We start from the raw sequence: 22,826 nt of genomic DNA, 5'->3' as shown, positions 1-22,826 counted from the left end.
TCCTCAAACTTGAGATAATTCAGTATTTTACAGCCCATGTCCTAACCTGCACTAAATCCTATTCACCCATTACCCCACAGCTTACTGATGATAGGATCCCAATAAAGTGATAGTTGGATTTTCAAAACTTCCACCATTGATTTTAAATCCCTCCAAGTCCATGCCCCTCCAAATCTCTGAAAACTTCCTCAGTACTGATTCTGCTCTTCTTCAGTTGAATCCCCTATATCATCCCTGTACTTAATTGCTCCACTATTGGTGAGCATGCCACACTAAACCTCTCCACCAACCAACTACTTGCTCAGCCTTTAATCCAAATCTTTGACTTTTGATCTTCCCTAATGTCTCCATTTACTTATATCACTCCTCAGTTGGCTGCCTCTTTTGAAGTGGATAGAGGCATGTCTCTCTCCATCTCTCTCCCCCTCCTCTCTCTCTCACTGGTAGACACACACATATGCACAAAAAATCTTTTCTCGCCAACACCTCCTAGCTTACCCAGACTCACTTTCCTCAGACTCACCACTTCCTCATATCCATCTCCCTCTCAACTGTCCCTAATTTCATACTACCATTCCTTTTGATTTCAGCATGGCCTCTCCCCACTGCTGATTGGCACTTTTAGTGGACAAGGTTGCCAACTAACCACTGCCTCCTCCTTTTCCAAAGTTATTCTCCAGATGTTAACTCTCTTCACCTTGTTGTGGCCCTTGGTCCCTCTAAACTACCACCCTCCATCCCAGCATCAGTGAAACAGGAAGCTCATATCCTAACCCAAAACTCCTGGATTTGGAATATGCTGGTGCTCTGTAGGCTCTTTAGTGATTCCCAGATCATGATTTGGGTGCATGCATTGTAGGAGCAAGAGAGCCTCACTCAGTCAATGAGCTAAACACAAAGGGGCCTCCTTTTCTCCAAGCTCCTCCTCAACTCTCTTGCTGAGTGAATAGGTTGAGTGAGCTCAGCCTTTTCTCCTTGAAGCAACAGAGGATGAGAGGTGACCTGATGGAGGTGTATAAGATAATGAGAGGCATTGATCTTGTGGATAGTCAGAGGCTTTTCCCCAGGGCTGAAATGGCTAGCACGAGAGGGCATAGTTTTAAGGTGCTTGGAAAAAGGTACAGAGGAGATGTCAGGGGTAAGTTTTTTTATGCAGAGAGTGGTCAGTGCATGGAATGGGCTGCCAGTGGCGGTGGTGGAGGCGGAAACGATAGGGTCTTTTAAGAGACTCCTGAATGGCTACATGAAGCTTAGGAAATCGAGGGCTATGGTAAAGCCCAGGTAGCTCTAAGGTAGGGACATGTTCGGCACAGCTTTGTGGGCCAAAGGGCCTGTATTGTGCTGTAGGTTTTCTATGTTTCTAACTCAGCCAGCCTCCCTTTTCATGGAATGCTTTTTTTTTTTCTGTCCACTCCACCAATTTTAAACTCACCAACAACACTCTCGGGGCCTCAGGAGTTATCACTGCCACCCCTGTGAAGAGAAGGCCTATTAGGCAGAGGCTGGAGGGAAGATGGGAAAGCCCATCCCTGTTCTGCGTGGAAGGAGAAGATGTGAAAGCTGGATTTCTGCTGGTTTACCATCTCAATTCCATCCCATGCACTAGTTAGGCCTAGAAATGCACAAAGAGTTTAGCACACTGAATCTTCATTCACATCTATTAATCCAAGGCAGTAACTTGACAAATATATTCATTGGTACTGTGTGAAATGCTCAATGAGGTCCTCTCTTTGTAGTTTTGTTGAATTAATTTTAGTGAATTCAGACAGCACACCCTGCAAAAACTCATTTCAGGGAGATAGCGCCACCACCCCCACCCCCCGCAACTCCATATCCGCCCCCCCTCCCCAACCAGTCGACCTCCAAGGGTGTATGTATACAGGACATTTGATTATGAAAGAACACAACAATTTATTTGACCACATATTGAAACTATTTACACACACATATTGTCATACGGGGGCAGACCCAAATGCGAGGCACAGACACTGATGTACAAGGAACAGGGCTAGGACTATCAAGAAGGCAGGGGAAGTCAGAAGGAAACAATGCTGGACATGGACACAGACCCTGGACAAGACAAGGACACCAAGCCCAGGCTAGGACTTGACTAGGATAGTGGAACCAGGACATGGAACTAGGAACTAAGAGCCAGGGCTTGGACTCTGAGCCAGAGACTGGACAAGGACCCAGAACCTGGGTCTTGACTTGGGCTCAGACTCCAGAACTAGGCAAAGACATGACATGGTCATGGGAAACAGGAACCTCAGAACACAAAGCCAGAAGCCTTGACTTGGTCGAGGGAGAGACAGGAGCGCAGAGCCTTGGTCGAGGGAGAGACAGGAGCGCAGAGCCTTGGTCGAGGGAGAGACAGGAGCGCAGAGCCTTGGTCGAGGGAGAGACAGGAGCGCAGAGCCTTGGTCGAGGGAGAGACAGGAGCGCAGAGCCTTGGTCGAGGGAGAGACAGGAGCGCAGAGCCTTGGTCGAGGGAGAGACAGGAGCGCAGAGCCTTGGTCGAGGGAGAGACAGGAGCGCAGAGCCTTGGTCGAGGGAGAGACAGGAGCGCAGAGCCTTGGTCGAGGGAGAGACAGGAGCGCAGAGCCTTGGTCGAGGGAGAGACAGGAACATGGAACACAGAGCCACAAATCCTCCTTGGAAACAGGACATAGGGCCAGGACTCATACACAGAACACAGAATACGACAAGGTGGTTCCTAACACAAGGTAGCAGCAGACAGCCAGACCTGCCTAGCGAAGGTGTAGATACAGACAGTTCTCAACACTAGGTAGTGGCAAATGGCCAGACCTACCTAGCAAAGGCAAGGACACAAAGACAGGTCCCAACACTAGGTAGCGGCAAACAGCTAGACCTACCTAGTGAAGGCATGGACACAGGCAGTTCAAAACAACAATAGACAGTTCCTTATCTTGCTCCAGCGATTGAACTTGACAGTGGTGCAGGCGAGGCAAGGCTTCAGAAGGAAGGGTCAGAAAAAGAATTCAGACAGGGGGTTTGGACAGGAACAATCCAGCCACAAGATGCTGAATCCTGAAGGTATTTATGAAGCCAGACCAAACGAGAATCAGCTGCCTCAACAGAAACTGGGGAAAAACGGCAAACCTGGAATAAGGAACATGGACCGGACTGTGAACCTAAATGCGGATTTCACAGACCAGACCATGACACATATATTACACACATATGGTCCCTGAAAGAAATAAAAGCATAAATTGTATCCTTATTATATTGTCTTATGCAGAAAATATAACATTAAAATATGTACTTATATTATATTATATTATCATGGAGTCTTTTTTTATTCTATTACAACTTTAAGCAAGTCTACAGGGAGTTTGGCCTCATCATGTAGGACATCAATAGAGTAGCTCCTTAGCAGCTAGCCAGCTAGTTTAAATAACTTTAGCCATGCTTATGAACAAATGACACCTGTTAAACTCACCTCAACATGTCTTTTACAGTCATTTAACCCACCATGGGCAATAGAAAAGTCACTGTTGCAAACAGTGCAGCGAGCAACACTGTCATTATTTTTGACCCCTATTAGGCAGGGGTACACTTTAGTGTAGTCTGGGGTAAAGTACGTTTTATATTTTCTTTTTTGGAACACTCTGCCATGGCGCTGCAGGACACTAAACTGAACTGATGGACAATGAAAGAGAGAGAGGTCGACTGTAAAGCCCACCCACAGAGAAAACTGATCAGTTTACTTAGCACAAAGAGAGACCAATCAGGATTCATTCTCATTCATTCATTCTCTCCCTCTCTCTCTCTCTCTCTCTCTCTCTCCCTCTCCCTCTCCCTTTCCCTCTCACTCGCTCTCAAAAAAATTGATTTCCTGGATATTATATATAATTTGCCATTATCTATATGCGGGAGAGGTGGGATGTCTGTGCATTGCTTTGACATTGATCATTGTGTTGCTTTGTTTAGAATGCCTTTGGCTCTGTTCTGCTGCATTCCTACTGGATCATCTGAGCCTCCTCTCACACCCCTGCTTTTCACTTGCCACACCTGTAGAACCACACCTATGCTTTTCACTTGCCTCACCTGTAGAATCTGTGATGGTATGAGATACCATTTTCAGGCCACCTGATTGATAATGGTTGACTCTGTGTTTCATGGGAAATACAAAGTCTTTTCCGCAATTTTTCTTTCCACCAGTAGAGCATGACCTGCTGAGTATTTCAACTGTTCTTATTTTAAATTCTGGGATTGCAGCATCAACAGTTTGCACCATTTTGTCCTTCACAATTCTAATGATCTAATGGGAAGTACAGTTTATAGTAGATCGTGCAAGCTAACTAAACTACAAACATCAAGATGTGCCTTTATAAAGCAGTTTCCACAGCATCTTGACAAAGTCTTTCAGAAATGCGTTGCATTTGAAGTGTAGTCAACATGATAAAGAATAGTCAATCAAGTTAAACAAAGCAGGATACAATTAAGTACAGGCAGGAGGAAACTGTTAAACTTCAGTTGACACGAGGAATTCTGCAGATGCTGGAATTTCAAGCAACACACATCAAAGTTGCTAGTGAACACAGCAGGCCAGGCAGCATCTCTAGGAAGAGGTACAGTCATCGTTTCAGGCCGAAACCCTTCGTCAGGACCAGTAGTCCTGGCAAAGGGTCTCGGCCCGAAACGTCGACTGTACCTCTTCCTAGAGATACTGCCTGGCCCGCTGCGTTCACCAGCAATTTTGATGTGTGAAACTTCAGTTGAGCATGGTTTCCTTCCCGCTAATCAATCCCACCGCCGCATTAAGCTTTAGGCTGCAGATCTGGAAGTTGTAACACCACTTTAAGAAGTACTTATTTGTTCAAAAGTATTTTGAATGCCCTGAGTTTCTGGGAGATGCAATAGAAAAACCAGTATTTCTTTTCCTCAACATATAACATATAATTACTATTTCTTTCTTTAAAACAAACTAGAGGTATCCTGTGGTGAACCAGCTCAAATTCCAAATGGGCTTGTTCAAGGAGTACAACACAACCACATGGGAGATGTAGCAACATACTCTTGTTACAGTGGATACATGCTTATTGGAGACAGAACAAGTAGCTGCTTACAGAATGGAACGTGGAGCTCTCCACCCATTTGCCAAGGTGCTGAATGCTTAGTACATGGTGTTTGGTGGTTACAATTCATAATTTAACTGTTTCGCTCTTCTTCTTTTCTTTCTTCCTCCCCCTCTCCATCTTCCTCTGTCTTTCTCCCATCCCCCCTCTCCCCTATCCCCCCGACTCCCCTCCCTCTCTCCCTCTCCCCCTCTTGCCCCCTCCCTCTATCTCCCACCCTCTCTCCCTCTCTCTCCCTCTCTCTTCCACTTTCTCTCTTCCCCTCTCTCCCTCCCCTCTCGCCCTCTCTCCCCTTCTCTCCCCCTCTATCCCTCCCTCTCTCTCTTCCCCCTCTCTCTCCTCCTCCCCTCTCTCTCCTTCCCTCTCCCTTCCTCTTTCCCCTCTCTCCCTCCCTCTCCTCACTCCCCCTCTCTCTCTTCCACTCTCTCTTCCCATCTATCTCTCTTCCCCCTCTTCCTCTCTCCCCTCTCTCCCCCTCTCTCTCGCTCCCTCTCCCTCTCTTCCCCTCTCTCTCTCTTCCCCTTTCCCTATCTCCCATCTCTCCATCCCTCTCTCTCACTTGCCCCTCTCCCTCTCTCTCACTCCCTCCTTCCCCTTTCTCCCTCCCCTCCCTACCCCTCTCTCACCCTCTCTCTTCCCCTCTCTCTTCCCCATCTCCCTCTCTCCCTTCTCTCCCCTCTCTCCCTCCCTCTCCCCTTCTCTCCCAATCTCTCTCTCCCTCCATCCTTACCTCCCTCCCCCTCCCTCCCCTACCCCTCTCTCTCGATTGATTCTTTTTATGTTAAAGTTCAAGGCTATGCGTTGATGGAATTGATGGCTTTGTGGCCAAGTCTGGGAATGACACAGAGATAGGTGGAAGGGCAGGCAGTTTCCATGAAGCAGAGAGGCTACAGAAGGACTTTGACAGATTAGGAGAATGGGCAAAGGAGTGGCAGATGGAATACAGTGTTGGGAAGTGTATAGTAGAGCACGGACTATTTTCTAAATGGACAGAAAATTCAAAATCTGAGATGGAAAGGGACTTTGGAGTCCTAGTGCAGGATTCCTAAAAGTTAATTTGCAGGTGGAGTCAGTAGAGAGGAAGTAATGTTCGCACTCATTTCAAGAGGTCTAGAATATAACAGCAAGAATGTAATGTTGAGGCTTTATAAGGCACTAGTGAGGTCTCACTTGGATTATTGTGAGCAGTTTTGGGCCCCTTATCAAAAGAAGGATGTGCTGACATTGGAGAGGGTTCAAAGGAGGTTCACAAAAATGAGGAGCATTTGATGGCTCTGGGCCTGTACTCACTGGAATTCAGAAAAATGAGGGGGATCTCATTGACACCTATTGAATGTTGAAAGGCCTCTATAGAGTATATGTGGAGTGTGTGTTTCCTGTAGTAAGTGAGTACAAAACCAGAGGACACAGCTCAGAATAGAGGGGCGTATATTTAGAACAGAGATGAGGTGGAATTTTTTTTTTGCCAGAGAGTGCTGAATCTGTGGAATTGTTTGCCACAGGCTGTTGTCGAGGCTAAGTCATCGGAAATACAGAGGTTGATGGATATTTGATTAGTCAGAGCATGAAGGGATATGGGGAGAAGGCAGGAGACTGAGACTGAGAGCAAAATGGATCAGCCATAATGAAATGGCGCAGCAGACGCAATGGGCAAAATGGCCTAATTCTGTTCCTATATCGTGTGGTCTTATGGTCTTTACCATCAAGTAGTACTCCCTTGAAGCTGCCGTTATATAAATGTATTTCCCTGCAATTGTCAGTGCTATTCAGAACAGTAGAATGAAGAATTAATTCAAGTCCAGCCCATATATAACTTTAAAACATCATTAAGTTTCATATTAATTGCTGTTTCTACTCTTCCAGCTGTTTGCAGGTTTCGTTGTCAGAATGGGGGAGTTTGCAATAGACCAAACACTTGCACTTGCCCAGATGGATGGATGGGGCGACTCTGTGAAACACGTATGTAATGTCTGAATGACTAATTTCCTTGGCTGCAGCATTACTACTGCATCGTCCGTAGCTTCACCGTTTTGGTATGACACTGCTGCAATGACATCATCACTCAAGCAGAGCTTGAGGAGATAAATTAACGAACTGTAAACTGGTCTCTAGTGTGATGCTGCTGTCCTGAACGCTGCAATCCCAACAATCTCTGTTATCTCAAGTCTCAATCCTGCCAGATCTGTTGGGACAGATTCCCAGCCCTTATTACCCGCAATGGTCCATTCTCCAGACAAATTATTTTCCCAGCACAAACTGGAAAACAGAAGTAATTGTAAACCAAGACTGCAGATGCTGGACATCTGAAATAAAAACCATAAAGTGCCAGAAATAGTCAGTGAAACTTTTAGCATCCACAGAGAGAGAGGGAGCAGGAGAAGTTTATATCCTGGGTCACAGTGCCAGGAAAACATTGTAATATGATTTCATGATTCTTGGTTAAGCCATATTGTTTCCTCTACTTCCAATAATTTTATCTGTTGTGAAAAGGAAAAGAAAACATCTTATAATATCCTAGTGCATTGGGGCACTGACTTTCCGAGGGTTTATGAATAGATTTTGTATCATCAACACATGGAAGGACAAATTCAGGTACTCCCATAGATGCAGCCAGACCTGCTGAGTATTCCCAGCATCTTCAGTTTCTGTTGTAGTAACAGAACAAGAAATGTAATCAGAAGCTGGACATTTGAGCTCTCATTTGCTCTGCTATTTAGTAAAATTATGACTAATCATTTAGCTCAGCTCTGTTTTACTGTACTGACCCTTTATACTTTAATTAACCTCATATCCAAAAATTTATCAATCTCATGTCACTTTATCATGGAAAGAATTGGTAAATTGTTTCATTGTTGTCACATATACTGAGGTACAGTGAAAACTTAGTTTTGCATGCTACTCATACAGATTGTCTCATCACAACAAGGTATGGCATCTGGTAGATACCAATTATGGGCAAATTGCTAGTAAAACCTGGATAGAGGCGTGCTTGACTGCACAGCACAAGGTTTCATGACTACAGCCAGAATTCCATTTAGCATGTTGACAATTAATCCAGTGTACTTATAAAGCTCTTTGATCAGTTTGGCTGTTTAGAAGGACTTTTCAACTTATCTGCAATCTTCAAAATCATATCTACAGTATGCAAACACTCAGGTGTATCTGCAAAGGTGTCCCCTATAAAAACGTACAATTTTGTTTATGTTGCCCTTCCTTGTTCCTCTTATCACAATGTAACTTCATAAGACTCTACCTTAAATTTCATATGCTCTGTATCTCAGCATTCTGTTGCTATCTTCTTGAAATACGTGCTTCTTGTTCAATACATGACTTTTTAAGGAGATTGGCATGACCTTTTGAGAAGATAGGCTTGACCTATTGTCTTCAAGGGTCATGATGTAAGCAAACTTAGATGTGGTCTCCAGTACACTCGAGTCAATAAGACAGACGAGAAAAGACTAGTGATCCCATTATCGACTACTGCGTACTTCCCATTAAAATGAACGACATCTATTTACAATTGCTCTTCACATTCTGCTCCATTACACATGTACCGGGGCGGTGCGCAACGGCTGGTGCCAGCTCTTAGATACCGGCCAGAAGGAATTTGATTCCAAACAATTGACTTGTTGATCATTACAGAATGTCTCTCTAGTGTTTCTCATCCCCCTTTTCTCCCTTCCCCTTTTCCCAACCATGATTCCCCTTTCCCTGCCTCCTTCCCACTCTCCTCACCCACAAGAGAGACCCATATCAGAATCGGGTTTATAATTACTCACATATGTTATGAAATTTGGGTTCTTTTTTGCAATACATAAAATTACAACAATACATAAAATATGTATGTGTGTCTATATATTTTTGTGTGTGTGTATATTTATATGTATACATCAGACTTCTGCACAGTACTGTACCTATACTATATATACAACAAAGAGCTCAATCAGATTAGTGAGGTATAAATTGTCTTTTGTTCATACTGTACCAAATGCCAATAAACTTTGTCTCAGATTGTGAGCCCTAAAAATGTTCCCACCAGTGTTAAGCTCTGTATCTACCAGGATTACCCCACTCACCTTCATTAAATTTCTGGAATATTATTTCTATTATTTTCCACACAGGAGTTGGGGAAGCAGCAACTATTCCAGGGAGGTATAGGATACCCATGCATAGGTTAATGGTGCTCCAAATGCAAGGCAGCTCCACTGCAGCTAGAACCGTATCATCTACCTGTCAATGTAGAAATCATGTATAAGATCCTGTTAAATCGAACAACAGTTGTATACAGACTGCCCTGTTTTTCTCCTTACAATCAATGGTTAGTTCTGATTATGATTACCAGGTCGGGTGTCTGTGGGCAGAGTAGTAGAATTAACATTACAGGTGGATAGCCTTTCATTGCACCATGTTTTCTTCCCACTGTTTACTTTCCTGTAAATGCTGTCTGATTTGCTAAGTGGTGTCAATAGGCTAGGTCAGACTTTCAGGCCCAACACTAGTTTCGTTTTGCACTTATGCAAAATGGGCGCATTGCCGGCAGCTTGTGCAAGCTCTCCAGATTTGAGCTGGAGTCTCTGACTTTGTGAACTCCAGGTCATCACATCTCAGGCCTGTCCTTGTCCAAACAAACCATGTCAGTGGCTGAGAAAACATGGCCCTTGGCCTTCGAGTCCTTATGCTCGGCCCGCTGAAAAGCTTCCAAGGAGTACTGCAGGGCTCGGCTCCAGTTATTGTGTGGAGCCTTGTGAATTTGGGATGCCATGAAGAGTTGGTGTAGGAATGTGCATCACTGTGAGGCTGAATGTGACCCGTTCACAACACCCACTCTTGGTTTGAACATCAAGTGATGCCATTTTATTGAGCATCGGTCAGTGAGATCATCCAGTTTTTACACATAACTTTGCTCACAGAGAATTGTCCTTTCAGTATGCACTCAAATAATGTCACCAGGTAACCAGGTTCATGGCTGAATAACATCACATCAAGCAATATTCACATTTGGCCAAAATTAGAGACCTGTGGTCAGAGCAGTGGTGTCTGACGGGACATGTCATCATGGTAGCATATTCTTAATGGATCTATTGGAAACAGAGTGAGTACAAAATGTACAGAGGCTGATCAGTCTAACAATGTCAATTTTAGTCTGCTCACTGGGCTCCCCTGTAACACCTTTGTCTAGAGAGAAGGGCAAAGGAGATTGAGAAAAGTGACCTGGGGCTACATAGAAAGGTATAGGTATCTCTTGTCTTCTCATTCAGATCACGTTCACCCTGCCGCCCCACTTTCATCCATTCTTTTCTCTTTGCTCACTCTCCTCTCATCTCCATCCCCCACATATTCCAATGTCCTGTCTTCCAGCCCCACCTCCCTAATATATCCCTTCTTCAATTCTCTGCCCACTGTCCCCCAACTGACCTCTAGGCTACCAACAAACTACCTTAAGTGAATGCATGATGAGGAAAATTATGCTTCTTTAAATGACTGGAGCTTGATATGGAATGAGAATTGGTTTATTATTGTCACATGTACTGAGGCACAGTGAAAAACTTGTCTTGTATACCATCCATACAGACCAATTCATTGCAATGGTGCATTGAGGTAAAACAAGGTAGAACAATAAGAGTGCAGAATAAAGTGTAGCAGCTACAGAAAAAGTGCAGCACAGGTAGTAAATGTCTGAGGTGGGTAGGGTCTTCAAATATGTTGACTGCTTTCTTGAGAATGGCAAGAAGTATTAGACAGAGTCCATTGTGATTAGTTTCTGTGATGTGCTGAGCTGTGTCCACAACTTACTGCAGCGAAGAGCAGTGCATTTGCCATATCAAGCCATGATGCATCTTGGTAGGATATTTTCTATGTTGCATCAATAAAAGAGTTGATGGGGCCCCACCAAATTTTCTTAGCCTCCTGAAAAAGTAAAGGCACTGTTGAGCTTTCTTGGTCGTGGCAATATGGGGTTGGACCAGGACAGATGTTCACTCCTAGGAACTTGAAGTTCTCAACCATCTCAACTTTGTTGATTTCCAGGAACATCTGTGCCTATGCAAATGTACTGACACAGTATCGCACCCAAAATGGGATGGAAATTATTCCAGTTTTGAAAATTGAGGAAAAATTTCCTCTTTTAAGAGGCAAATCCTCTTCAGATACATTTCTGTGATTTACCAGTCATAGATTTCATAGTTTTGTATATTTCCAGCATTGCCAGCGTTAATTTTAGATTTCTAACTCTTTATATTTCATAAACACAAGAGATTCTGCAGATGTAGGAAATCCAAAGCAACTCACACAAAATGCTGCAACAGCTCAGCAGCTCAGGCAGCATCCATGGAAATCAATAAACAGTCAATGTTTTGGGCCGAGACCCCTCTTCAGGACTGGAAAGGAAGGGGAAAAATGCCAGATTCCCATGGCCATCTTGATTATCCCTCTTCCCACCCTGTCTCCTACAAAAATTCTATCCTCTCTTAGTTCCTTCATCTTTACCACAGCTTTTCCCAAGATGAAGCCTTCCTTTCCAGGATATTGGAAATGTCCTCCTTTTTCAATGAATGGGGTTTCCCTTCCTCCACCATCAATGCTGCCTTCTCCCACACCTCCTCCATTTACCAGACATCTGCATTCACCATGTCGTCCTGCTACCTTAACAGGAATAGAGTTCCTCTTGTTCTCACCTACCAATCCATGAGCCTCTGCATCCAGCACATCATTCTCTACAACTTCCAGCATCTTCAATCGGATCCTACCACCAAACATATCTTTACCTTCCCACCCCCACTCTCCATTTTCTGCAGAGTTCGCTCTCTCTGTGATTCTCTTGTCCATTTGTTGCTCCCAATATCATTGCTAGTGACAGAAATGTTACACTTGCCCATTCATCTCCTCCCTTAGCTCCGTTGAGAGCCCCAGACCAGTCCTTCCAGGTGAGACAAAACTTCACCTCAGAACCTGTTGGAGTAATCAGTGCTCCAGATGCGGTCTCCCCTACATTGGTGAGACTAGCAACAGCTTTTTTGAGCACCACCACTCCATTCGCCAGAATCAGAATTTTAGAGTGGCCAACCATTTTAACTCCTATCTTAATTTCAATTCTAACATGTCAGTCCATGGCCTCCTCGTTTGTCCTAATAGGACCAAACTCAGGGTGGAGAAGCAACAATTCATATTCCATCCAGGGGTCACCTCAAAGTTGTTGACAAGAACATTGATTTCTTCTTCCAGTAACTTCTTTCCCTGTCCCTTCCCTCTTCTTCTATTCCCCACTCTGGCCTCTTACCTCTTTTCCTCACCTGCCCTTCCTTCTTTTTCTCCCATGATCCACTCTCCTCTCCTAACTGATTCCTTCTTCTCCAGCCCTTTACCTTTCCCACTCACCTGACTTCACCTATCATCTTCCAGCTAGTCCTCCTTTTCATACCCCCAGCTTTTTTATTCAGGAATTTTCCCCTTTCCATTCCAGTTTTGAAGAAGGGTCCTGCCCAAAACATCAACAGTTTACGGGTTTCCCCCGCCATCCAAAGGTAGAGCGTTCCTATGAAACGGTTCGTAAGCCGGAATGTCGTAAAGCGAAGAGGCAATTACCATTTATTTATATGGGAAAATTTTGTGAGTGTTCACAGACCCAAAAATAACCCACCAAATCATGCCAAATAACACATAAAACCTAAAATAACAGAAACATATAGTAAAAGCAGGAATGATATGATAAATACACAGCTTATATAAAGTAGAAATACTTTTCCACAATCATTACTGCACTGTTCTCCGTAGCGAAAATCTCACGCAAGCGCTGTTGGCAAAAACATGGCGCAAGCGCTCTCCAGTAACCTTTAAGCTATGAAGCTGCCAAATCATACCAAATAACACGTAAAAATACACAGCCGATATAAAGTAGAAACAATGTATGTACAGTGTAGTATCACTTACCGGAATTGGGAAAGCGCAGAGCACACTGATGATGGTGTGTTAGGCTGAGTCGGAGGTTTGGGTGGTGCAGTGGCCCCCACCCTCCGGGCCGCTGAGTGATACATTGCCGCGAAGCATGCAGCAGTCCAGCGGTAACCAGGAGGCACACAGCACATCTTTAAAAAAAAAGCCGAAATAAACATGCTAATTAATTAGGTGCCGCCCGGTATGTAAATGTCGGCCCAGATCAGTGCCAATTTCCGATTGCATCGTCTTTGATCTGGGCCAACAATTACGTGTCAGGAGGCATCTAATTAATTAGCATGTTTATTTCGGCTTTTATCTTAAAGATGTGCTGTGTGTCTCCCGGCTACTGCTGTATTCTCCACGAATCGGTATCTGTCCGTGGCCTGGGTGTTGGAACACTGGGGTGTCAACTTGTCGTCTGTTTCCATTAGAGCAGGCAGCTCATCTTATCCTATGACTGCCCGCCTCGAAGTCGAAGGTCGAGGTTCGTCGTTTGCTGTGGCTGATGTGGAAGGCTTGCTTGACTGCTGAGCCTCGCGCATTTTTCTATCATACAGTTCTTTGTAAGCACTCAAACCATCAAATATCCCCTAAATCGACGTACCCTTTCAAAATTAAAGTCGTACTTTATCAATACTCATTCGGTTTCGATTGTTATCCTTTCCTCTTCCAATTGCATCAGCTCTTCATCTATCAGTTCTTGGTCATGGGATGCCAAAACCTCTTCAACATCATCTTCGTCAGCTTCCACAAGCCAAACTCACTTTGTCCTTACTTCGTTCATGACGATCAAGACGCTTAATTATGTCTAGTTTTACGCTAAGTGTAACACCCATACAAGCTCGTTCGGGCTTTTCCGATACCATAGAGCTCATCTTGCAAACGGCTGCTCACAGGCATGTGCTTAAGTAATGCCACTAGAATGCTGTTCTGAATCCGTGGGAGAGCGGCTGCTCGGGGCGCGCGCTGCCTTTTATCGCGCGCTGATTTTTTTCGCGCACTGCCTTTCTTCGTAACAGTGAAAACACCTTCTGTTAGCGAAAACAGGGTACTAATGTAGGTCTTTCGTAACAGTGAGGTTTCGTAAAGTGAACGTTCGAAAAGCGAGGGACACCTGTATTCATTTCCATAGATGCTGCCTGACCTTCTGAGCTTTTCCAACATTTTGATTGTGGATGTTATCCTTTATATCTCATTTAGTTTGCGTCTTTGCCTGGTTAGAGTACCAGGGACTGCATATGTAGTTTAGGCTGAGACCCTTCATCAGGACTGGGTCTTGGCCCAAAATATCGACTGTTTACTCTTTTCCATAGATGCTGCCTGGCCTGCTAAGTTCCTCCAGCATTTTGTGTGAGTTGCTTGGATTTCCAGCATCTGCAGATTTTCTCGTCTAAAGTCCAACACATGATGCCAAGGATTTAAATGAGAAGATCTAAAATACCCGGCCTCTTAGAGACAGAAAGCTCCAAGAAAATTAGATAATAAACATGAGGGTTTTTAATAAAGTAAGAAGGAACTATTTCTGATAACCATTTGGGGTTTGGGGACAATGCAGATGTGGTTTAGAACTTGGTTAACCAGATTTATAAAAGGCCAGAAGAGTAAGCGGAAATTATTATTTTTTGCATTGACCTGCGCTGATGCCTGAAAATGGTACAGAAGCAGATTTTAATAGTAACTTCTGTGAGGGAGTTGAGTAGATCAGTCAAAATGAAAACCTTGTGCCTGTGGATATGGTATTGACTGAGTTCTTTCAAAGGATTGATCCAGGCAAAGTGGAATTCACGGCCTCTGCTCTAATATACAAATCTGAACCTAATCCGATTGAAAAGTCTAAATGCTCCATCGAACGAGAGGCTCGACCGCACACAGCCTCTTTCCTGATTGAAACCTGAAACCACAGTATGCACACATCTTCACAAACTACCCACTGTATACTTACAGTAAAATCTACCAGTTTCACATTGGCCTCATCAGTCACCTTGAAAGTCACAGAATCAAAAAGAGGCAAGTCATCCTCAATTCTGAGTAATGCCATAGGAAGAAGAGAAGAGTATTAGGCTGGGAGTCTGAATCAGTCTTCGTCAATTACCATAAACCTCTAAGTCAAGAACAGCCATACAGTCAACAATTCTTGACAATATCTGCAGTGTATCTGAAACAATAATATAATTGGAGGTGTTGTATTGAGGGTTACACTGTAATATTTATTTCTCACAGTTGTCCCAATGAAATTAATGGGGTGAAGTGTTGCTGCATAATAATGACAGTGTTCTGTATATTCCTGATGTGAACTGTGTCTTTATTCTCTGCAGCAATCTGCATTCTGCCATGTCTGAATGGAGGCCTGTGCTCAGCCCCATACCAGTGTGACTGCCCATCAGGATGGACTGGCTCAAGATGCCATCATGGTAAGAACGCTTCAGACTCTGATAAGGTTGCCTTCCAAATTAACTTTAAACGAATCCCGCAACACAGAAGAACATCATGTTGGCCCAAGGTTGGGGCACTGGGTCTTAGAAGAGCCATCCAGTTGGTAATTGGTTTAATATTGTCAGATGTACCAAGATACAGTGAAAAGCTTCAGTGGGAATGTCACCCTGACAGACCATTCCATACATCAGTACATCGAGGTTGTACAAAAGGAAAAACAACTGGGAATGCAGAATATACTGTTACAGATACAGAGAAAGTGCAGTACATGTAGTCAATAGAGTACAAGTGCTATGACAAGGTGAGATCAAGAATATTGTATGAAAGGTCCCTCTGCCCTGCTCTATAACCATTTGCCCAATAATTTCTTTCCTTTTCAAGTATCAATCAGATTCCCTTTTGAAAATTTATATAGAATCTGCTTTCACACTTGTTTCACTCCCCCACATTGGTATTTTGATAATTGTTTGTAGCCTGGTTATCCAGCCTCCTGCACAGCAAATTGTTTCTGTGCCCTTGCTCCACCAAAACTTTTAATAATTTTAAATCCCTATCCAGGATATCCCTGCACTGTCATGTTCAAAAGTTAGAAGCAGTTTCTGCAAAAAGGCAGATAACTAACAAAACTATATTTTGTAAAGATTTGCACAGTTGAAGTCAAACATATCCCTGTCTCTGAATTGCCTATAAACTGTGATAGATTAAAGAGCAGAAGTTGCTTATGATAGGATATACAGAGTTCACATGTTAATTGCCAACTGTATTTTTTGTCTGATTGAACTATTGTCACTTTTGCCTTCTGTTAGCCATGTGTCAGACTCCCTGTTTAAACGGTGGTAGATGCATTCGACCAAATCGATGTCAGTGCTTGCCAATTTGGAGCGGTAGTGACTGTTCCAGGTAAGTTGAGTTGCGTTATTGTGATCTTTCCTTACAAGAGTTGAGGAAGACAAGGACCTATATAGTCAGGTCAAATACCAGGCCAATGGCACATCAAACAGAACAACTGAAAAACCTTTTCACTATAATTGTCTACAAGGTGACTTGAGCCAATGACACAGGACTCTACAATGCAGACATAGACAATTTGATCTGTGCAGTGTTTATGCTCCACAGCATCTATGCTGATAGCCTCCATAAGGAGTTGTTTGACTCTTCATCAATATTTTTGATTATACTGAGTAATACTTTAAACATAATGTTAAACACAATTGCTGCCTGGAGGGGTAACCAATCTGACAATAAACATAAAAGGCAACATCTGTTGTGGAGAATGGCTTCGAGGCAACTGCACTGCAATATCCTGTACAACATTTCTACATGACAACACCCATCATGTTGAATTACAATTACCACAACACTTGTATGATCACTCCACCAAATAGCTGAAATGCTTGAAACAGCAATAGAAGTTGCACCTTCTTTCCTGGGTCAGCTTTACTGCAGTGTCCTCACTTTTGAATCACAAGCTGCTGCACGTTCAGGAGTAAGCTGCACAGATGATACACAGCTAGTGTCGATGAGGAGGCATTGGCAGATACAGGGACACTGGGAACAAGGACTTGTTGAGCGATAGCACTACACCCTGTTACTCTGCTTGGCCCATCTCATTACGAGGACTGGTGAAACTCAGCAAGTCAGGCACCATCCATGGAGAGAAATGAACAGTTGACATCTCCACCCAAAATGCTGACAGTTTCCCTCAATGGACACTGACTTAGAGTAATAGAGTTATCGGGAAGTACGGTCCTTCTACAGTATGGGATTCCCAGTCAATATGTGGAAAGTTAAAGTCACCTACTTTAAAAACCTTATGTTTCCTGCAATGGTCTGTGATCTCTTTACAAACTTGTTCCTCTAAATCCCTCAGACTGTTAGGTGGTCTGTAATATAGCCCCATTAATGTGGTCATACCTTTCTTGTTTCTCAGTTCCACCCATATTGCCTCACTAGATGAGTTCTCCAGTCTGTTCTGACAGAGCACTGTCGTGACAATTTCCCTGACTAGTAATGCCTCCCCTTCTCCTTTAATCCCTCCTGCTCTGTCACATCTAAAACAACAGAACCCCAGAATATCAAGCGGCTAGTCTGCCCCCTCCTGCAACCAAGTCTCACTAACAGCTCATCATCATCATCATCAGGTGCCGTGCCCAGTTTGAGCTTTGACTGCCATGGCCCACACGCTCCTGTTACGGGTCAAGTGGATCAATTCATTGGTATTCATTTCCAATTCTCTGGCTGCTGTCTCCATCATCATTTGTCTTTGTCTTCCTCTTGCTTTCTTCCCTTCAATCTTTCCCATAATTACTGTGCATTCTAACTCCTCTTTCCTAATCACATATCCAATGAAGTAACTTTCCCTTTTCATGATCTCATACATTATTTCTCTTTCTGTGTTTGCTCTGTTCATGACATCCTCGTTAGATATTCGTTTCGTCTATGACATTCTTTGCATCCTCCTCAAAAACCAGATCTCTGCTACTACACGAGGTGACAAAGGGTCTCGGCCCGAAACATTGACTGTACCTCTTCCTAGAGATGCTACCTGGCCTGCTGCGTTCACCAGCAACTTTTATGTGTGTTTCTCTCTGCTACTACAATTCGTTTCCTCATGTTACTAGATATTGTCCAACATTCAGAGCCATGTAACATAACTGGATAAACGTAACATTTCAGTACGCTGAGGTGGTTGTCATGCCTACTTTAGTATTGGTCAGAATACTCCTCATTCTCATAAAGATGTCTTTTGCCATTCTTATTCTTCTTTTGATGTCCAAGTCGCACTAACAGCTACAACGTCATAATTCCAGATGTTGACCCATGGCCCTGGGCTCATCAATCATTCCTACAATTCTTCTTACATTGAAATATATGCAGCCTAGGACACTAGTTGCACCATGCTCAACCTATTGATTCCTGATTTTGTCTGAATCAATCCATCTCCACAACCTCTTCACTACGTGTTCTGGCATTCTGGTTCCCATCCCCCTGCAATTCTAGCTTAAATCCCACCATGCAGCTTCAACAAACCTTCCTGCTAGGATATTAGTCCCCCTCCAGTTCAGGTGCAAACCATCCCTTCTGTACAGGGCCAACCTTCCCTGGAAGAGAGCACAAGGATCCAGAAATCTTATGCCTTCTGTCCTACACCATCTCCTTAGCCACGTATTAAACTGTATAATATTCCTAGTTCTAGCCTCACTAGCAAGTGGCACAGGTAGCAATCCTGAGATCACAACCCTGGAGGTCCTGCCCTTTAACTTAGCACCCAACTCCCTGAACTCACTCTGCAGAACCTTGTCACTCATCCTACCCATGTCATTGGCACCTACATGGACTACCACTTCTGGCTATTCACCCTCCCACTTAAGAATTCTGTCATCTGCCCTGCCTCCTTCTCGAATAGCAGATCCAGTGTTGCACGCTCTCTTGTTGAGACTTCTACATACTAATGAAGGAAACTTTCCCGAACACATTTGACAAACTCTATCCCATCTGCCCCTTTTACAGAATGGGATTCACAGTCAATATGTGGAAAGTTAAAATCACCTACTATAACAACCTTATGTTTCTTGCAACAGTATGCAGTCTCTTTACAAATTTGTTTCTCTAAATTCCTAGGACTGTTGGGTGGTCTGTAATATAGCCCCATTAGCATGATCATACCTTTCTTATTTCTCAGTTCCACCCATAATGACTCACCCGTTGACTTCTCCAGTCTGTTCTGACAGAGAACTGCCGTGACATTTTCCGTGACCAGTAACGCTGCCTCTCCTCCTTTAATCACTCTCACCCTGTCACGTCTAAAACAACAGAACCCCAGAAAACTGAGCTGCCAGTCCTTCCCCTCCTGAAACCAAGTCTCACTCATGTCCTATCTAACACCCCTTCGGCCTCCCAAATGACCCGGAGTTCCTCCAGTTTCAGCCCCAACTCCTTAACGTGGATAGTTCGAAGCTGCAGCAGGATGCACTTCTCGCAGTTGTAGTCATTAGGGACACTGGAGGTCTCCCTGCCTTCCCATTTCCTGCAATGGGAGCATTTAACTATCCTGCCTGGTATCTCTACTGTCCTAAATGAACAGGTATAAAGAAGAGAAGGAAAACAAAAACTTTACCTATAGCCTTTCTCTGACTGAAACCTTTCTTCACTGAAGCCTCAAGATCACCTCTCTGACTATGTCCACTCAGCCTATGGCCACTGCGCTTGCCCCTGCCTTCCTTTAATTTTCTATTACTAATCAATCCAAAACACAGGTTGGTTGCTGGCCAGAGCTCAGTTACGCTGCACGAATCCACGACTGCATTTTTCTACTCGAGCAGTGGACCTGAGTGAAATCCCTTCCCCTCAGACTTCCGATGTCTGGATCAGTCGCTGGTCAAAGCTCAGTTACTGTTCCTCCAACATTTTGTGTGTGTTGCTCATGACTTCCTGCACCTGCAGGATCTCTTGTGTCTAGGGTGTAGCATGCCTGCTGAAGTAATTCTGTGCCGCTCTTACGCTTCCCTAATCCAGCTCACTCTTGGCCACTTCCATCATGTGCATACATTCAGGGCAACCCAAGACTCGGCTGCCTCTAAATGAATGAAGGGGAGATTTATCTCCCTCAGACTTGAGTCCGATCTTGAGTGGACTTAGAACAGATAGGCTCATGTACCATCAGCGGAAATATTTGTGCTCGAGCATCTGCAGTAGGGCTTTACATCACAGCATCCAGTTCAGTGCCACCCAAATTGCAGTATGCACTGTTGCAGATTGCCGTGTAACTAAATCAGAATTTCTGTTTTACAGGAGGAGGAAGCCTTCCTACTTTACCTTCTCATAAAGACATATCCTGCAAAGACTCTGCATTAACCAAACTACGATAAAACGCAATGCCACCATAGCATTTAACTAAACTGTTATCCTTTTAATGTTTGAAAGCCTGGTATATTTTGATATTTTTTCTGTGAAACAAAGTTGTATTTTTTCATATGGTAATATAATTTTTTAAGAAAGTTATATAATGTTGGCAAGTTATGAGCTTGAGTTTTTATACCCATGATTGCTGTAGCTTTCAGACTCTCGGCTCCAGGCCAAGTGGATTTATTTTAAAGGAGTGGCAGTTGTAAAGTTTTAATTACCGATGTTGTAATTGTTTTCAAAACCAGAGTATTTCAGGTTACACTGGCCTTTCGAAACTGCAGGTACACCTGTATTCAATCCCTTTATATTTTCAGATACACAAGCTAATTTAGCCCATATCTACCATCAGCCATCATCAATACTCTCCAGAGGTTGTCTGCCTGGAATCAGTATTCGCATAACCAGGACCTGTGATATGTACATGTTCTCTTATGTATGGTACAAGAAGGGCGGAACACGTTGCACTATCATTCTTCTGTAGTCATTTCATTAGCTACTTGACTTTTGTAACTCTACATTTCCAATTCTCTTTGTTCAGTTCGTGCTTAATAAAACAATCATGAAGCAACAACTTTTCTGCCACTTTCTTGACTTCCAAAGGAGCCTTATATCCAAAAGATCAGAATCCTACAATACCTAAGCTGATTTAGTCCATATGTGGGTCTCAGACACATCACGTCAAACTGCCCCACTCAATATCTATTTGAAACATCAGTGAGCTCCAGAGACGGTAATAATAACACCACAAGTGGCCATTTCTAATATTACTTCATATGTATATATGGATTCACTAAGTGGAATAAATCCTGTATGAACACTTTCTTTCCTGCATCATCACTCCATAAATTAAAACAATAAAGGTGTAACAATGAGGTTCTGCTGTGACTTTATTTTGCACATTCCTCCAGCAAGGTGACGTTTGTAAGTCTGCATTCACTAAACCCAGCAAACAGAAATATCCCAAGACAGCCCACACCAATGTTCTCAAATAAAATGTAATACCAAGCCACATAAAGAGATGTGGGGCTGATTCTGGCTATGGGAGTGAAACCTGGTACTTTCAGAATGACAATTAGTGTCACATCTGTGACTGTGCTGGTCTCTTTGTAGTGCAAATGACTAGGAACTGGGATAAAGACGCAAATACGAGGAATTCTGCAGATGCTGGAAATTCAAGCAACACACATCAAAGTTGCTGGTGAACGCAGCAGGCCAGGCAGCATCTCTAGGAAGAGGTACAGTCGGCGTTTCGGGCCGACACCCTTCGTCAGGACTAACTGAAAGAAGATCTAGTAAGAGATTTGAAAATGGGAGGGGGGAGGGGGAGATCCAAAATGATAGGAGAAGACAGGAGGGGGAGGGATGGAGCCAAGAGCTGGACAGTTGATTGGCAAAAGGGATATGAGAGGATCATGGGACAGGAGGCCCAGGGAGAAAGAAAAGGAGGAGGGACGTGGAATTAAAATTAAGAATCCTGCCAGCAGGATCTCCCGGTGGCCACACATTTTAATTCCACATCCCATTCCCATTCTGATATGTCTAACCACAGCCTCCTCTACTGTAAAGATGAAGCCACACTCAGGTTGGAGGAACAACACCTTATATTCCGTCTGGGTAACCTCAAACCTGATGACATGAACATTGACTTCTCAAACTTCAGCTAATGCCCCACCTCCCCCTAGTACCCCATCCATTATTTATTTATATACACACATTCTTTCTCTCTCTGTCCCTCTCACTATACCCCTTGCCCATCCTCTGGGTTCCCCATCCCCCTTTCTTTCTTCCTAGGCCTTCTGTCCTATGATCCTCTCATATCCCTTTTGCCAATCACCTGTCCAGCTCTTGGCTCCATCCCTTCCCCTCCTGTCTTCTATCATTTTGGATCTCCCCCTCCCCCTCCCCCTCCCACTTTCAAATCTCTTACTAACTCTTCTTTCAGTTAGTCCTGATGAAGGGTCTCGGCCCGAAATGTCAACTGTACCTCTTCCTAGAGATGCTGCCTGGCCTGCTGCGTTCACCAGCAACTTTGATGTGTGTTACTGGGATAAAGAGGTTGCTTTTAAGGAGCATGTTAAAGGTAGATCAAAGAATAGGGAATATCACAGAAAGAATTAGAGATCAGAGTTTAGATCCTCGGAAGATGAAGGCATGTGTATTTGGAGCAACTGAACTCTGCAATGATCACAGGCCCAAAAATGGAGTATCATGGATGAAGGTGGGGAATGGGGAGGTTCACCCTTTTCTCTTACAGCTCTAACCACTAATCAGTGTTCGGTAATGGCTCACAGAGACCCACCGCTATCTTTATTTTAAAGTCATTTTGTTTGGGGGATCAAAGGAGGGCAATATTATTGCCCCTCGCTAATGGCCCCTTGAAAAGGTGTTGATGTTGGTGAGATGACCTTCTTGAGTTCCATCATTACAGTAATGGTACAATGAAGCATTGCTGGACAA

General features: G+C 43.8%; 1 protein-coding gene across 1 annotated transcript in view; it reads left to right on the top strand.

Annotated features, from left to right (window-relative positions):
- Nucleotides 1–21,242, top strand: part of svep1 (sushi, von Willebrand factor type A, EGF and pentraxin domain containing 1) — a 264,755-nt gene extending 243,513 nt beyond the window's left edge. The window contains exons 44-48 of the mRNA XM_072258150.1: nt 4,953–5,126; nt 6,963–7,058; nt 15,347–15,442; nt 16,271–16,364; nt 20,256–21,242. Coding sequence (XP_072114251.1) covers nt 4,953–5,126; nt 6,963–7,058; nt 15,347–15,442; nt 16,271–16,364; nt 20,256–20,289 — 494 coding nt within the window. The 3' untranslated portion in view covers nt 20,290–21,242. The remainder of the gene's footprint in view (nt 1–4,952; nt 5,127–6,962; nt 7,059–15,346; nt 15,443–16,270; nt 16,365–20,255) is intronic.
- The last annotated feature ends 1,584 nt before the right edge of the window (nt 21,243–22,826 follow it).

The sequence above is a fragment of the Mobula birostris genome, chromosome 5 (genome assembly GCF_030028105.1).
Source record: "Mobula birostris isolate sMobBir1 chromosome 5, sMobBir1.hap1, whole genome shotgun sequence".
Lineage (NCBI taxonomy): Eukaryota > Metazoa > Chordata > Chondrichthyes > Myliobatiformes > Myliobatidae > Mobula > Mobula birostris.
The sequence above is the reverse complement of the archived record's forward strand: the minus strand, read 5'-3'. Positions and strand labels throughout refer to the sequence as shown.